The sequence below is a fragment of the Lithobates pipiens genome, unplaced genomic scaffold (genome assembly GCF_037356315.1).
Source record: "Lithobates pipiens isolate NorthernLeopardFrog02 unplaced genomic scaffold, aLitPip1_a1.2 Scaffold_8, whole genome shotgun sequence".
NCBI classification, from domain to species: Eukaryota; Metazoa; Chordata; class Amphibia; order Anura; family Ranidae; genus Lithobates; species Lithobates pipiens.
Genome location: NW_027507903.1, coordinates 570,436,148 through 570,454,745, shown reverse-complemented (window position 1 = coordinate 570,454,745; position 18,598 = coordinate 570,436,148). Strand labels below are relative to the sequence as shown.

The 18,598-nt window shown below is 43.8% G+C and overlaps 1 protein-coding gene across 2 annotated transcripts in view; it reads right to left on the bottom strand.

The window, feature by feature from the left end:
• Positions 1–13,076: 13,076 nt before the first annotated feature.
• The window catches only part of OLFM2 (olfactomedin 2), a 503,318-nt gene continuing 497,796 nt past the window's right edge, over positions 13,077–18,598 (bottom strand). For both annotated transcript variants that reach the window (XM_077470164.1, XM_077470165.1), the window contains exon 6: positions 13,077–16,877. In XM_077470164.1, the coding sequence (XP_077326290.1) occupies positions 16,203–16,877 (675 nt within the window). In that variant the 3' untranslated portion in view covers positions 13,077–16,202. The remainder of the gene's footprint in view (positions 16,878–18,598) is intronic.

The window sequence follows — 18,598 nt, the reverse complement described above, 5'->3', positions numbered from 1 at the left end:
GAGGTCCGCTTTTTTCTTTGGTGTGGGTCTTTGAGGTACGCTTGCCAACGAGCTGCATGGCAGGTCAACATATGTCTGGTCAAGCATGTGGTGCCCAAGCGGCTGATGTTTTGGCCACGTGAGATACGCTTGAGACATATGTTGCAAATAGCAGCGGTGCGATCTGATGCACTCGACTCAAAAAAGGCCCACACCAAAGAACTTTTAGAATAACGCGCAGAGGAAGCGCTCTGCGCAGGCGGAGCTCTGCGGTGTGATTCAGTCGGTGTGCTGCCCCTAAGCTGGCCCCCGGAGGGCATATTGCCTCGTTGGACATGTGCCTCCTCCTCCTCCTCCTTCTCCTCCTCCCTCCTTCCAGGCACCCACGTGGAGTCAGTGCCCTCATCATCCCCTCCCTCTTCATCGCTGTAGCAAACCTGGCAGTATGCTGCAGCTTGTGGAACATGACTGCCAGATTGCTGTCCTTCTTGAGCATCCCCTCTCTCTGCGCTCACGCTACTGCCTTCCTCTAGCTGAGTGTCATCATCAGAGCCCACCAAACACTGGGCATCCTCCTGGAGCATGTACCCAACACTGTGCTCAAAGAGTTCAGGAGACTCCTCAGGAGGACGTAGTGGGTCTAGGGAAGGAGTCACTGATGATGACATTGAGAGGAGGGAAGACGATGTGTTGGCAGCTGCTTTGCTACTACCCTGAGACTGGGTGAGAGAGGATGAGGAGGATGAAGAGGGCTTGGTCGTCCACTCTACCAAGTCGTTGGCATGTTGCGGTTCAACATGTCCAGCTGCAGAAAAGAAGGACAAGCAGGTCCCATGGCCACGTGCTGATGACAATGCACCGCGTCCACGACCAGCACTGTTGTCTCTAGACACAGAGCCTGCTTGCCCTCTTTTATCGGCTCGCGCCTGTCTGCCTCTCCTTGCTGGCCTTCCAGACATGGTAATGGCCTGAAGGGAGTTGGGTAAAACAGTAGTTGGGTAGTTTATATTGTGCTGGAGGCACACAACACCCACTAACTCCTGCAGATGCCTTTTTTATAGAACACCAGAGATAAAGGGGTATATACAGATGTATACTGTGCTGTGCTGGAAGCACACACAACTTCCAATAACTCCTGCAGATGGCAATTGGGCCCAAATAGAGAACAGCTATGTAGGTGGATTATAGCGGTATGTACTGGGTACAGAGCACGCAGACAGCACGCACTATCTCCTGACACTACTGACTGCAAGCTCTATTATTAAAGCTAGATCACTAGCTATATAGGTGAGGTGAATATCACGGTGTATACTGCGGTCAGGGCACACAGACAATAACCAGAAAACAGCAGAGTTAAAGGGGTATATACAGATGTATACTGTGCTGTGCTGGAAGCACACACAAATTTCAATAACTCCTGCAGATGACATTTGGGCCCAAATAGAGAACAGCTATGTAGGTGGATTATAGCGGTATGTACTGGGTACAGAGCACGCAGACAGCACGCACTATCTCCTGACACTACTGACTGCAAGCTCTATTATTAAAGCTAGATCACTAGCTATATAGGTGAGGTGAATATCACAGTGTATACTGCGGTCAGGGCACGCAGACAATAACCAGAAAACAGCAGAGTTAAAGGGGTATATACAGATGTATACTGTGCTGTGCTGGAAGCACACACAACTTCCAATAACTCCTGCAGATGGCAATTGGGCCCAAATAGAGAACAGCTATGTAGGTGGATTATAGCGGTATGTACTGGGTACAGAGCACGCAGACAGCACACACTATCTCCTAACACTACTGACTGCAAGCTCTATTATTAAAGCTAGATCACTAGCTATATAGGTGAGGTGAATATAGTGGTGTATACTGCGGTCAGGGCACAGACAATAACCACTACACAAGAGCAAGATAGGAAATCAGCCAAAAACGATTGGTGTGTAACTGTGTTGAAGGTACACAGAACACCCACTGCTTCAGATGCCAACACACTACACGAGGCCGCCTCAAATGTGGCCTTATATAGTGTGGGGCGTGCACTACACAGCCTGAGCTATGATTGGCCACAGGCAGGATGCCTGTGGCCAATCATGGCTCTCCTCGCTGCTGGCGCTGCGATTGGCCAAGCATGCGGGGTCACAGTGCATGCTTGGCCAATCATGAGCCAGCAATGCACTGCGCCATCGCAGTGCATTGTGGTCCGCGCGCGCCATACGAATTTTGACGCGAACGGACCAAGAGTTCGGATTTCGCCGAACGCCCGAACAGCCAATGTTCGAGTCGAACGTACGTTCGACTCGAACATGAAGCTCATCCCTAGTCCTGATAATCAGCCCGGTTATATATTAATGTTTGTATAGGCAAATATACCCTAATAAGGATCTTAAGCATCTAACACTAAGGGCATTATTCTGACCTTTCCCTACAAGCCAGGAATATAATCCTATAATTTATATGGCTAAAAAAGAACGGTAATCTAGGATGGCAGACATAAACCTCCGATTGATAAAAAAAACAAAAAAGGCTACCATAACCTCTCGTAGGGATTCTAACCACTAATGGATTGGATGGTAGTCCCCCCATCTAGTCGCAAAAAAAAAAAAAAAACATTTTTATGAATATAAATGAAGGAACTTAAAAAAAAAAATGAAAAACATTTATTTGTAAAAAATATATCAATAAAAATAAGAATAAAAAGTCAAAAAGGAGAATAAGAAGAAAATGAAAATGAAGGTATATATAAAACTGATATAATGGATATCATATATCCATAGGAAAACAATACTGGACACCAAAAAGATACCAATCTAATGAAAGTATCATAGGTAGTCCCCATAAATAACTCCCAAAAGGAAGTAATTGGGTGGAAATTTCTTTACATTATATAAAATATGTTGGCCTGTGGTTCAAGAAGACAGATCACTGATATTCTAACATATATTCTATTCTAACAAATAGCCAATAACCTCCCATGGAGAAACTATCCGAGACTCAGACCAAGTTCACATAATATATGGGATGGGAATAAAATTTCTATCAAAAACCACAATCAAGATATATATATATATATATATATATATATATATATATATATATATATATATATATATATATATACTAAGTATACCATAACCAGAGGCTGAAAAGATACCAATTAAGAGTTATCTATATCTACAGCAATGTTCAAACCATGGTGGGTATAGCACTTGACCTTATGAATCCAAGACATGTCCAATTTTGAAATGCTTCTGACAAGGAAGCTGTCCCTTTAATGGGTGCTATATTTGTAAAGATGGTATTGGAAAGGCATCTATTGTGTACTGTTAAGTAATGTTTGGATACAGAGTGTTTAGTGAACCCCTTCCTGCTATTATTAATGTGCTCATTCAGGCATACTTGAAGGGTATGTTAAGTCCTGCCCACATACTGCAGTTCACAAGGGCACTGCAGTAAGTATACTACCCTCAAGGTGGACCAGGTGATGAAGGGCTATTTTATATTCCTTAGAAGTACAGCTAGAAATGAACCTATCCATTCCCCATTAAGGGAGCAAATTTTGCATCTTCTGCACTGATAGTAACCCGCGAGTCCATTGGAAAAACTGGGTTTGGTGGTGGGAGAGTTGAGGATATTAGGGGCCAATTTGTCTCTCAGAAAGGGAACACCCCCACCTGGCGTTTAGCTGTCAGGATAGTACTCAATATCCTGTCATTACCCAGAATATGCCAGTGTTTATTAACAATATGCTTAACATTTTGATGTTGATTAGAAAAGCTCGTAATTAAAGGATTCTTAAAGGTGTTATGTCTCTCTTGGTTCAAAGGCCTCTCCTTCAAAAGGTCTGCCCTGATTTAAATTTTTAGCTGCAGAGAGACTTTACGACTTGTTAGCACCTCCTCATTTGCAGAACCCTACCTACCATATAATGTGAAATATTGTACAGTAACACCATGATCTAGAGGTTCTGAGGTGTGGGGAGAGGTGTGTCCACATATCACAGTTTTAGGGAAGTAGATTGATAGTGACAGTAGATCCGTTCATTTTGAACGTGACTTCAGGTACGATGGGACTAGTGAAGGACGTCAATGCCGCCACTTCCATCGGAGAGATTGACACCTCGCGAGCCCCGTCCCTCCAAAGTCCATACCAGACCCTTATCCAAACACGCAGCCTGGCCAGTCAGGAAAGGGGGTGGGGACGAGCGAGCGCCCCCTCCTGAACCATACCAGACCGCATGCTCTCAACAAGGGGGTGGGTGCTTTGGGGAAGGGGGGCCCTGCAGCCTCCCACCCCAAAGCACCTTGTCCCCATGTTGAGGAGGACAAGGGCCTGTTCCCAACAACCCTGGCCGTTGGTTGTCGGGGTCTGTGGGCGGGGGGCTTATCAGAATCCGGGAGCCCCCGTTAATAAGGGGGCCCCCATATCCCGGCCCCCCACCCTATGTGAATGAGTATGGGGTACATCGTACCCCTACCCATTCACCTGGGGGAAAAAGTGTCAATAAAAAAACACACAACACAGGTTTTTGAAGTTGTTTATTAGGCAGCTCCAGGGGTCATCTTTCGACTTCGGGGGTCTTCTCGCCGGGCTCCTCCGCTATCCTCTGCTCTTTTTCCGCACTTTTTCTAGTGGAGGAGCCCGGCTTTCTCCTACGTCGTCGTTGCTGTCCGGGGGTCTACTATTGACTTCGGGGGTCTTCTTCCAAATTCTCCGTGCTTTCCGGCCTCTTCTCACCGTTCTTCGGTTCTTCTGCTGGGCTCCTCCGCTATCTTCTTCCAGCTCTTTTACTAGCGTTGGCCCCGTCTTCTCGTTCGCCGTCGCCACTGCCTTCTTCTTCCTTCTTCTTCTCTTCTTCCTATGTTGACACAACGCTCCCTCCCATTGTAATGCCAGAGACTCTTTGCGCGGTGACTTATATAGGCATAAGGGCCGGGGTCACCGTGCAATGTCACATGGTGACCCCGTCCCTTATGATGTCACAGTCCTGGGGGATGCTGGGACTGTGACATCATAAGGGGTGGGGTCACCATGTGACATCACCCGGTGACCCCGCCCCTTATGCCTATATAAGTCGCCGTGCAAAGCGCCCCTGGCATTACAGCGGGAGAGAGCGTCATGCCAACATCGGAAGAAGAGAAGAAGGAAGAAGAAGAAGGCGGCGGTGACAGCGAACTAGAAGACCGGGCCAATGCTAGTAAAAGAGCTGGAAGAATATAGCGGAGGAGCCCGGCAGAAGAAAAGAAGATTGGGAGAAGAGGCCAGAAAGCACGGAGAAGTTGGAAGAAGACCCCCGAAGTCAGAAGTAGACCCCCGGATGGCATCGACGATGAAGGCCGGGCTCCTCCACTAGCAAAAGAGCGGCAAAAGAGCAGAGGATAGCGGAGAAGCCCGGCGAGAAGACCCCCGAAGTCGGAAGAAGACCCCCGGAGCTGCCTAATAAACTACTTTAAAAACCTGTGTTGTGTGTTTTTTTATTGACACTTTTTTTCCCCCAGGTGAATGGGTGTTTCACGGTGGGGATGGTGTGTTCAGCGTCATGTGCAGTGTTCATTTTCTGTTGCACATAGTGTTTTACTTTTAGGTCAAACAGTACAATTTTTCTTTCATCTAACCAAAGCACCTTCTTCCACATGTTGTTCACATGCTGTGTCCCCCACATGCCTTCTTGCAAACTGCTAACGGGACTTCTTAAGGCTTTCGCTCAACAATGGCTTTCTTCTTGCCACTCTTCTATAAAGTCCAGATTTGTGGAGTGCACGCCTAAAAAGACTCCCTCCTGAGATGTGGATCTCTGCAGCTCCTCGAGAGATACCATGGTTCATTTGGCTGCTTTTCTGATTAATGCTCTCCTTGCCCGGCCTGTCAGTTTAGGTTGACAGCCATGTCTTGGTAGGTTTACAGTTGTGCCATACTCTTTCCATTTTCAGATGATGGATTGAACAGTGCTCCGTGAGATGTTCAAAGAGTGAGATATTTTTTTATAACCTAATCCTACTTTAAACGTCTCCGCAACTTTATCCCTGACCTGTCTCGTGTGTTCCTTGGCCTTCATGATGCTGTTTGTTCACTAAGGTTCTCTAACAAACCTCCGAGGGCTTCACAAAACAGCTGTATTTATACTGAGATTAAATTATGCACTGCCCACCCCCCCTAAAGCCTGAAGGACAGTAAACTGGCCTTTTGCTTAGAACATTTGGAGACCCCTGACTTAGAAGACACATGTGGGTTGCCAGAGGGCAGCATGAATGCTGGAAATTAAGGTAAGGTGGGTAGAGGAGAATTGGTAGAGGAGCAGCGGTATGCACCTCTTAATGGCTTCTTCCCCTTTGGCAGCATTGACTTTTTGCTTCTACCTAAAATGTGACTGGGATAGTGACCCTACATCACTGCTCAAGTCAGACAACTGGTTGTCAGGCTGGAGCATACTCGTAGCAGATTGGATCATCTGCAGTTTCCAGGCAAGATAGCTAGTGGGGCATAACTCTTAACAATGGCTTTAGTTTTCTTTCATGCAATCTTTGCATCATCTTTACTATATGATAGTGCAGTGATGGCGAACCTTGGCACCCCAGATGTTTTAGAACTACATTTCCCATGATGCTCATGCACTCTGTAGTGTAGCTGAGCATCATGGGAAATGTAGTTCCAAAACATCTGGGGTGCCAAGGTTCGCCATCACTGTGATAGTGGGAGGCTTAACCAGTGTAGTTCAGAGGTACCCAACCTGCCTCTTACTGCTATACCACTTGTACTCCAACATCCTCATTTCTTACCCTTCTAAAATGATGAGACCACACCTTAATTTTGTAGTATAAATGGCCATAGCAGCCTATTTATTATTCACACCATATAAATAACTCCAATATCAAATATATACCAAAATATCACCTCCGTAACAACTTGTTTAACTCCAGTCTGTTGGTCTTTGACAGCACCCCCGAACTCCAATACATATTCCACCAATACCCTGCGGGACCTTCTTCCACATGATAGGCCTCCAGCGGATAATCAGCTCGGAGACAACCCCTTTCCCGAAGTGCAACCATTACAGTATTCCAGCTAACCTTTCGCTGGAATACACCGGAGGGGCACATACTACCGATGAGCCCCCCACCCCTTTCCATCACATATGTTTACTGCCACCGTCAAAGACCAGCAAAACATTGCCAATCCACAGCTGCCATGACGACCATCTGCCATGCTCCTGAAAGAAAGAAAACACATAAACCAACAAACACAGATAACATATAGGGAGGGTGGTGGGAAAAACTGCCGCCTCCTTTCTTTCTCCACAACTTTCTGTTCCCCAGCCCAGCCGCGTCTCCTCCTTATATATTACCCCTCCCCTCTTAGCTCTTCATATTAACCCATGCATTGTCTCCCCTAAACATATGGTCATGCCTGGCCCTGCACTACTTTTTCTTTTCTGTCTTTTCCGTTCCGGGCCTCACTATTTACTCTGAAAACACAGCAGATGTCACTAAAATGGCATACTAGGCCACACTGAGGCCATATTCAACATTCATGGTTGTAGTTTCTCAAGAACATCTACCTCAGGGCTGGTCCTTTTTCTGGGGTGTAAGTAAAAATAACTTGGAAGCCAGTAAGTTTATAAAAAATAACTTGAAATACTGTTTATTTGGAGAAAGCAGAAATAGCAAAGAGCAGTCCCACTTGTGACTGGGCCCAACTGTTCTACCGCCGCGGGGGGGCCAATACCCGGCATCTCCCCCTGCACCCCTGGCTGTCCGCTTAGAATTCAGTAGGAGGAGGTGGGAGGTGGCGATCGACAGCTCTATGGTGTCCGCTGGTGTCAGCCTGGGGCTAGTAGTTCTCCCAAGTGTATACATTGGAGAGGAGAGGGGAGGGGCCTCTGACCTGGGAATGTATCAGTTTTACTCCTCAGTGTACAAGTGAGTCCTCTCTGCTTATATACTCTTGATGATACATGCTCGGGTCAGAGGCCCCTCCTTTCTCCACTGTATACACTTGGGAGGAAAACTACAAGCCCCAGGGAGATCCTGCCGCCCGCGGACACCACAGAGCTGCCGATCGCAGCCTCCCACCTCCCTCTAGGTGGGAGTTACAGAGATGTGCTGGGGGTTGGAGGTGCACAGACAGCGGAGACCAGTCAGGTACAGGCGAGCCTCTGGAGGGAGGGAGTGGCTGTCTGGGGACACTGATGTAAGGAAGGGGCCCTCTGGGGACACTGATGTAAGGAAGGGGCCCTCTGGGGACCCTGATGTAAGAGGGGGCTTTCTGGGAACCCTTATGTAAAGGTGAGGCTCTCTGGGGACCCTGATGTAAGGAGAGGCTCTCTGGAGACCCTGGTGTAAGGGGAAGGGGCCCTCTTGGGACACTAATGTAAGGGGAGGCTCTCTGGGGACCCAGATGTAAGTAGGGGGGCTCTCTGGGGACCCTGATGTAAGGGGGGATCTCTGGGGACCCTGATGTAAGGGTGAGGTTTTCTGGGCACCTTGATGTACGTAGGGGACTCTCTGGGGAACCTGATGTAAGTAGGGGGGCTCTCTGGGGACCCTGATGTAAGGGGGAGGCTCTTTGGGGACCGTGATGTAAGGGTAGGCTCTCTGGGCACGCTACTATAAGGGGAGACTCTCTGGGGACCCTGATGTAACGGGAGGCTCTCTGGGGACCCTGCTGTAAGGGGGATCCACACTCAGATATCTAATGATAATTAATATTATATATATATATATATATATATATATATATATATATATATATATATATATATATATATATATATATGTATATATATATATATATGTATATATATATATATATATATATATATATATACATGCACACACATGTATATTGTGTGTATAACTTCTTTCTTTACTTCGCTGCTATGGGCTCTAGCCCAAGATCTTTTGTAGACCCAGCAATGACCCTGGTGGGGGCCTTTCATGGTTTCTTGCACCGGGCCCTGAAGATTCTAGTTACGCCTCTGGCAAAGAGGCTGAGGAAAAACTAGGATACCCCAAATGCACAGATTCTCAAACCTCAAGCTGAATGGTAACTTTCTTCAAAAAGTCGCTTTTGTTTTGTGTAAAACAGTGTAATGCAATTTCCAAATTGCTTTTCTCTACAGACATTAAAATCACTAATAAAACAATTGAAGAACAGAAGCAGATTTTTACAGATGCTGTCCTTTGTGAATTAATATTTTTGTTACCTATACCAGTGGTTCTCCATCAGCAGACCTGAGCCTGCAGCCCTCTACTGGGCCTCCATCCAGCTGACGATCTCTTAACTTTCAACAGGACAGCCACCCAGCTCCCAGAATAGAAACCCATAGTGCCCCCCTTAAGAGCCCTCCATAATTCACCCAACTTCCAACAGTGTCCCACAGTGTCCCCTAAACTCGCACAGTGCTCCCCTGCCCCTACCAGAATCATCATCTTCTACAGAGCCACCAAATCTGCTGCAGGGTTCTCTAACCCCATATACAATCACCCCCACCCCCTACTGACACCTAACCCCTTCCAGCTTTTCAATACATGTTTTTGTTCAATACAAGTTATATTCCCATATTTTTATATTTTTATAAACTGTATTCTCTTCTTTTGGGGCATAGGAGGGTTTGGGAGAATTTATCGGACCCTGGTCTGAAAAAGGTGATACTCACCTTTCTTTGGTACTTCTTTTTGAGTAATTCACTTGTAGGTAGGGTGCAGCAGGGTGCGGCGGCAATAACACACTCAGTCCCAGTGCAATGAAGAACTTGTATTGAAATAATGCAAAGACACAAATAATCCAGTGGAAAGGCAGCCCACCTGGGGACACTCACAGATCAAACAGAGTGCAGAGAGCAGGTTTCAGCCAAACAGACCAACAGTCTCCTTCTCAATATGGACCTTATACCTATGTAATGTTTTGTAACCATTATATGTACATATGCTGGTTTACATTTTCTGTTATGTATTAAAAATTTCAATAAAATACATTGAACAAGAAATATTTATCTTGTGATAGCAGAAACCACTGCAGCACCGCACATATCAAGTTAGTGCTCAGGATTCCAAAGAAATTCAGAGATAAGGTTCTTTTCAGAGTGGTGCATGCACCCTGCAACCACAGAGTCTGTAATAATGTCTGCCTATCCAATCGCTTAAAGGTCAACAGGAATAAATTACAGCCTACGGGGCTGCAGGGCACATGGGCCAAGCTAAAGCACCAAAGTAATATAAGTATTACTTACTCAAAAAGACTAGAGAGAGAGAGGAAAGGAGCATTTTTTTTTCTTAGTGCTTGTACTTCTACGAAAACCCAATCATTAACTTGCTGGGCTTCTGCATCAGGCGGGGTGAATATTTTTTATTTTAAAAAGATTAGAAAATGCCAAGAGGGAACATATTTATTTTTTTATGACTAGTCACACACTTATCCTTTAAAAAAACTCAGTAAATCGATTGTAAACTACTGCTAGTGCAACTACTTTAAAACTATCTTAATTTTATGTTTTTTGCAATAGCCGTCACAGCAGAGAATTGGCTTAGAGTAGTAGCTTGTGCTCTGCAAAAAAAAAAAAAAAATATCTGGCTATTTTTCTATTGCACAACAAGGCAAATGTAAGATATTTAAAGGCACTAGAGGCAAGGCAAAGTCCTTTTAGGTCTAGTTCACACTTTTGTGTTTCATCATCGTGTGTTTTTTTACATGCTATGTAAAGTGTTTTCTCTTTTAAAATTGATGTATATTTTTAATTTATTTAACAACTCACGGGTGCATATGGTGCCCTTTATAGTTGCAAGGCAGAATCCAGAAAGATCTAAAGCTGAAAAGCTGCAAGGCTAAGCATAAGGCTTGTATGACTGGGCAAGTAGTGAGAGAGGGCTACACTTACCTGATTGAAGCTTCAGCCATTCAGGCCTGGTGTGCAGAGGTTGCCAGCAAGGAGGGCCAAGGTAAGTCAATGGTTAGCATGTCCCATAAGGTATTTTGAGAGTGGTCTGCTTAGTCAAACTAGAAAAAAGCGTTGGGGATACATCTCAGGTATGGTGCAGTCTTCCTAAAATGGGATTTATGTCAGGAGTGTTGCTGGGGCACATGCCCCAGGTCTTCTACTAGGTTCCCTTGGTGTCTTTTGAAATATGGAGATGATACATTCTAAGTACTGTATACAGTTTTGAAAAGGTTGTATATTTTAACTACCTTTCAATTCATCTATTATTTATTTTGTCATCATAATTCAACGTTATTGTTTTTAGACCGATTAATTTTTTGTTTGTATTTGTCTGAGATTTGATCCAGCATGGTCATCATGGTATCCTACCAGCCCTTCAACCTGTTTAATCTATGTGTCCAGGGGTGCCCCTGGTCTTTCATGACCCTAGAAATGCCCATGAGTTATGATGTTTAAACTGTGGTATTAAAAGTAAGGGATCCAAAAGAAAAAAAAAAGCATTTGTACTGACTTAGATGGCTGCGGCACTAATCTGATTCTACATCGAGAACTGAGCAGTCAAAGGCTGCCTGGTCCTTGGGTCCGCTCTGTGTTATGCTCCTCCAGTGCTCACTGGAGTGCCAGACTGTTAAAGGGACGGAAGCAGCTGGCTCAGGATCTCAGCCCTTAGGGTCTCGTGCTGAGAGGCTGAGTCAGCTGACGTTCAGACATCTGGGCAGATCCTGTTATTATTCGAGATCTCTGCAGAGCTTGGACTGGCTCTGTGACGTCAGAGAAGTATGGTCAAAAGAGTTTTGCCCATACTTCTCCTTAAGGTGTTAAAAATTGCATCTGCAGTGAATATGTATTTAATGTCCAGCAGGGAGGTGCTGTTTGGCTGGGGACCTAATATATGACTTTTCAGATACAAGTGTGTTCTAATGAGCATGACTCCAAAGACCTTATATAATACTTCAGGTCAGTTGCTACTGTATTTCAGTAGTTACTTTTAGCCCTTGTACACACGGTCGGAGATTCCGACAACCAAATCCGTCGGATTTTGTCCGTCGGATTTTGTCCGAAACTGTTGCATACACACGGTCGGACAAAATTGTCCAAAAATCCGATCTTTCAGAACGTGATGACGTAATTTCGTTACGATGGGACTACATTCAGGCTAGTAGCCAATAGCTTTGATGTAGGAATTTGATCTGAGCATGCGTAGCACTTTGTCCGATCGGAATTCTCTACACATGATCGGAGTATGTCCTATCGGACCAGTTTGTCTGAAAATATTTCCAGCAAGTAGGAAAACTTGGTCCGACGAATATTCTGACGGAAACAGTCCGATGCATACCACACATAGTCGGATTATCCGACAACACGGTCCGATAGGACACATTCCGACAGATTCTCCGACCGTGTGTACAATGGCTAAACAAGAGGACTTATGTCCGACAGACTTCCGAAGGAGTTCTGCCGGAGTTCCGACAGAGTTCTGACAGACTTTTCGACTGAGCGGACTTGGCCACACACAATCACACTAAACTCCGACAGATTCGAACGTGATGACGTACGACTCGACTCAAATAAGGAAGTTCATAGCCAGTAGCCAATAGCTGCCCTAGCGTCGGTTTTAGTCCGTCGGAATAGCATACACACGAGCAAATTTTTTTTCGAAGGGACCGGGTCCGGCGGAGTTCCGTCGGAAAAATTTGAAGCATGTTCCATATTCTAAAGTCCGTCAGACTTTGGCGAATCAAAAGTCCGTTGCAGCCCACACACAATCGAATAGTCTGACGGAATCAGTCCGTCGGACTTTGGATGTTGAAAAGTCCGCTCGTGTGTACGCGGCATTAGAGTTTTATATCCATCTTCGCATTTTTTCTTTTTACCAAATAATTGTGAGGGACATTCAATTCCAATGGGTATGTTGCGGTCCGATTATTTTATATGTAGAGGAGTATATATTGTGAATAAAGGGGGTGGGTAGCTGCAATACCCTTGTCTTAATTTTTTATATATATATATATATATATATATATATATATATATATATATATCACTTACCACACCACATTTCTGCGCTGAAGTTCCACTTCTAGACTGTGAGCTTCTCTAAACACTAAAATGCTCCTTACATAATAGAATTGGATGAACACAGTTTGAGCCCACAAACACATTATCTTCAGGTGGATTTTTTAATAGTGAACAATAAAAACAATAAATGCGGCTTCTTATTAAATGTGCATCCACAGGTTGACAAAGTCACCGTTTTCAGAGTCAAACACATTGAAAGTCACACCCTGATTACAAAACATTTCACAGCCACAGCTGACAGTTCAATACAGAATATTAACTATACATTTCATCCTCGTTTCTGTGTAACAATTTACTTAATCTCAAAAGGAGTTTATTTGAGCTGTTTAAAAAGCCTAACTGTGCTATCCTAAGGGGACATTCCTGCTATATGGCAGCACATTAGCTCTCAGCGCCAAGAACGTTAAAGAAAAAATCAGTTCCCCCCCATATATCCTGTGCTGTAACCTTAACCTAACCCGTAGGTTGCTCACAACACCACATGTTTCTACATCTTAAAGTGGAATTCCAAGTATGAATTGTTTTCATCGTTACATTGGTCCAGCTTGGAACAATGTAAGTATGCATATGCTATACATGTGGAAGCACTGTGAAACCAGAGCATCTTTGTAGTAGCCATCGCTACTACAGTGATTGCTGCTGTCTTCTGGGTTCTGTGCTGAGCAGCTGCCCTGCTATATAGTGAGCACAGGGGCTTGCTTATTTGGCATGGGTGCCATTTACAGAACGCTTTGCATTTTCCTCAATTAATGAAAAGTGGGATCTAATTGAAGGAGGCGACCTCACCTCTCTATCTTGTTCAATCAGAAACCACCTTCTCTGTCTTCTTAGCTACTCGTCACAAAACCCAAAAGACAGAGGGGATCACTGTAGTAAGTAGCGGTAACCGCTACAGTAATTCTCTGCTTCCACAGATGCCACTAAGCTATGGAATATTTGGACCAATGTAACTATGAAAAAAAAATCTATTCCTGAAATTCAGATTTTAACTGTATCTTTACCCCAAATTTTTCTCTCTTTTTTTGGCTACCCCTTTTTGGCTTTACTGCTATTCGGGGCAACGTTAAAGAGATTTCCCCTCACTTACTGTTCCAAGGACAACCTTTTACCAGTCAGTGAGGGAAAATCTGCAACAGGGAAGCAGTCAACAATAAAAAGCTGAAAGAGGCTCTAGCCGTCCCCCTACTCACATATACCCCTTATATAATACCCCTACTCATTTGCAAAAAGAAAATGTAAATAAAGACAAACACTTTTAGACAAATCTTTATTGAAAAGAAAAAAAGGACTCACATCATGTATCACAATGTGACCATGACTATATGCAGTCAATGACATCATAGGAATCCCCATTCCATCATTAAACAAATATAGTCATGTCCACATATGGTCAATGATGTCTCCCAGGCGACCTCGCTTTTTAATTAACACTCCAAGGCAGGGACTGGGAGCTGTCATTTGTGGTAAGCAGTTGTTGGAAGCAGATTGTGTTGGCGTGCATTGTTCATCAGGAATTAATGTGCATCTGCATCACTGGATGACGGGACTGATGATGGCTTTATATCATGGAACGGTTTCGGGGGTTCTTATTTTTAAATAAAGGATTTGTCAAAAAGTGTTCATTTTTCTTTAATACTTACAATTTTTTGTGAATGAGCAGGGGTACTAGGTACCTCTTACTCATTCTTAGATTTAGATAAGTCCCTCTGTCTGTAGACCCCCACAACCAGATGCCCAGGGTTGTGGGGAATTGACCCTTGTCCTCACTAACATGGAAACAATGTGCTTTGCTGGGGGATTCCCTCTGACAAGGCTTTCTCCCCATGTTGAGGGCATATGGCCTGGTATGATTTGAGAATATCACATACACCTCCATTTCCTGGGCTGCCAGGCTGTATGCTCGGATAAGAGTTTGGTAAAGATTTTTTTTGGAGGTGGGGACCCATGCTTTTTATTTTTTGTTTTTGCGTGGGGCTCCTGTTTAAAATCCTTACCAGACCAACATCTTGGATAATGGTCTCGAATAGAAGAACGGAATCCTGGGCCAGGAGCTGTCCTTTGCTGTCAATTTAAGATGCATTTTTTTAATTTGTAAATTTTGCTGTAGTAGTTTGCTAACATCCTACTAATACTCCACTTAATGTTAAGGTTAAGGGCATCCCTATGGCATGTTATTGAGAGGGGTTTAGAATTTGTTTTAATGTTTACATTTAGGCTTTATTAAAATCACTTCTACCCACCAAAAAGATTTTTGCTTTGGTATTTGTTCCCTGGGGTAGTGCACAACCCTCTATGTTGTTTGGCAATCTCTTGCCTATTAGACTAGAAAATGGCAGTCACTGTTTTTAACATTCGGCTTCCATTGACTTCAGTGGGTTCCTGATTTGGCAGCCGAACATAAGTAATGTTTGCCAAACCTGCCTCGAACTGAGACCTGGTATGTTTGACTCATTCCTTTTCCTGACATGCGACTGTGTCCAGGCACTCGTATACCTAAAGACTTATAACAGAGTGTATTTAAGGCACTGCTGCCTCCGACTGTTAGTTTTATAAGATTTGTATTAAGATTCGCTCATGGTGCTACTGTGCTATATTCATTGTTCTCCTGGCTGGAGAGAAGCTTTACCTAGCAGTGCAAGGATCTCTTGGCTTCTACTAGTCATTAAGAAGGAGGAACTAATATAAGAAAGCTAAGCCCTGCCTCTACAGGTAATTCTGGTGTCTAGTTTTTGGCCCTTTGCTTGTCATCCTTCGACACAGCTTCCACAGTTCATTAAAGAATAATAATATACTTGACATTTAATATTTACTAACTTCTCTGACTTACTTTTCATATGTGTTAATTTTGTTTTATTTTTCTTTAATATAATAAAATATGTAAAATGCTGCCATTTTGAGCAGCATTAGTTTATTTTTGAGGCCCTTGACTGGCTGTTTAATATCACCACACTATACTATATATGAATATTTTGAAACGTATCATCACATATTGAAAAAATACCACTGGCCAAACGGTACCAATGTCAAATACTGTCTTTATTTTCCACCAGAAAAAAAAAGTATATTTGATACCATGCTCACTCAACCACGTGAAAGTCTTTTGTGTTCTGTGCGTTTCATAAAAATAACTGATAATCTCAGACTGTAAAAAGAATTAAACCAAGAAAGAAACAAAGAAACGTGAGATGATCGTCCTATACAGTCCACATCACTCTCCAGAAGTCTTTATAACATGGAACAGAGTGACATTATAGAGAACTTGATGACCATTATTCCAGGTGTAGAGGACTCTCTCTCGTGGATTGTAGTCCAGCATAGATATGTGTGAATACTGATTATGAAATGGGATATCTGTGTATTCATAAGTAGAAGAATTGGTGTAATATGCAAAGTAGATCTTGGCTCCTGCTAAATGGGAATTGGTTACATAGAGGGTGCCGCATATCATGAAGGACTCTCCAGCACTGCGTTTTGGGTAGCCAGTGTCCCAGGTCTGGAGGATCTCCAGCGTTAGGGGGTCCAGCTTGCTGACAACAATATTTCCTGCATTCTGATTAGTCGTGTAAACTGCCCAGAGACCATTTTCATCCACCATGAAGTCAATGTCGGAGAATCCACCCCAGGAGTAAGGGAAGGTGTTGTTGTAGCCAGCATTGTTGAGGTTCCTTTGGACTGAGACACTACGTGATCGGAAGTGATATTTTACCACAATGTTGCTCTGGTACTTGTTGTAATACAGAGATCCATTGTAAACCACGTGGCCAGTACCAGCCCAGGGATGGGGGAGAAGGTGTTGCACGAAGTTCTGGCCTTTGATAAAGTCATTGAGGCTGCGATATTCTAAGACTCTTCGACCTTTTAGGTAACCATCCATGTACCAAACCTGGAAAACAAAAGATGTTGTTTAAGAGGTGAAATGTTAACCAGTGTTTGTATTACTTGAAACCAAAAATGAGGGCACTGGACATCAGTTAGCAACATCACCACCACCTTAATCCACAGCATTATCTACAGATCTCACCAGCCTACTAACATATTAAATCAGTGAAAGTTCAGTAAACCTTAATACCTGATCAGTTTTCATTTTTGTACTCACATAAGACAAAGATATATTATGATCCTGATGTTTTCTGTGGGTTATTGCACTTTGCCTAATACTCTGCCTTTTTAATGTGGACCTTTTAGTAAATGTACACATCTGTCTAAATACATTTCTGACAAGTTACAATATACAGCAACGATATAATTCAAATTGGTTACACTTTCTATCATTAAAAAGACATTCTGGAGTGAATGCACTTAGGCTGACAAGATGTCATAAATCTGCTTCAGGCAGGAAGAAGCACTTCCTTAGGCTCCTTTCACATGAGTTGTCCGATCGGGCCCGTCTGTCCATTTTTCAAGCGGACCTGATTGGACCCTCCATTTTCCTCTAAGGAGTGAAGGATGTAAATGGACTTTTGTCTGTATCCACCTGCCTACCTCCAATCTGAACGGGCAAAAAACAAAGGGTAACCATTCCCCTTGGTCTGGGCAGAGAGTTCGGAGGTCAATTGGGTGTAAACAGACGGCCGGTCCACTTACATCCGACTGCCCATAGAGTAGAGTGGGCTGTGTCCATGTCCGCTCTGCATAAGCGTAGCAGACACGGACCTGTCATCTGTCTGCTCTAATCAGCTCAGCAGGGGATCAATGGACAGATTCCCTGCTGAGAAAAATGGATCTTGACCATGTCAAAGGGGCCTAGTCCCATTTCCACCAGTGTATCAGTCTGCAACATTGTAACTTTGTAGCACGTCAGGTGAGAGGCTGTGGCAGAACCAAGAATTGTACAAGCACAAGGATATACATGGTTATGCCATCTTTGAGCTAGCATCATAGGCCCCATTCACACTTGGCTGGCAGAAGCACCACAATACCAAATTGCATGATGCGCATTTGGGTGACATTCATTCTTAATGGCACTCCAAACATTGTGCGATTTTGTGACAGAAAACACATGTTTAAAAATTGCACAAAACTTGTCACCCAAAAAAGAGCAAGATCTTCTTTTGGGTGAAAAATGCGCATAGGACATCCCTTTGAAGCGAATGGGCTGCCCTATGCCCAACACACAGGAACACCTGTAAATCACACTTAAAAATCACAAGTAGGAATGCTCGTTCCTGCTATGTTAGGTCTGAACAGGGCCTAAAGCACCATACACACTATCAGTTTTTCTGCTGAGTTTTTCCTTCAGATTTACCAAAACCATATAATATGAGGTCAAACCTTAGGAGTTTCATTTGGTAGGCCCTTGCACTAAATGGTTTTGGTAAACCTGAAGGAAAAACTGACAGTGTGTATGGGGCTTTAGTCCTGGAGGTAGTTGCTAACACTGGACAAAGATAACGCCATCCTTCTGAATCAAAAAACAGATGAGGAAATTGTCAGGAGAATTGTAATCTTTGTGAGAAGTTGGAAATACCCGCGTTAGACAAGTACATGTTATTGCTGCGTATGCTTAACTGCAAATTATTACTGATGCTAGGTAAAATTTAACAAAACTTTCCAAACTGATCTGTTATATTGGTCACCAAACCAATATAATAGATGCGGATACAG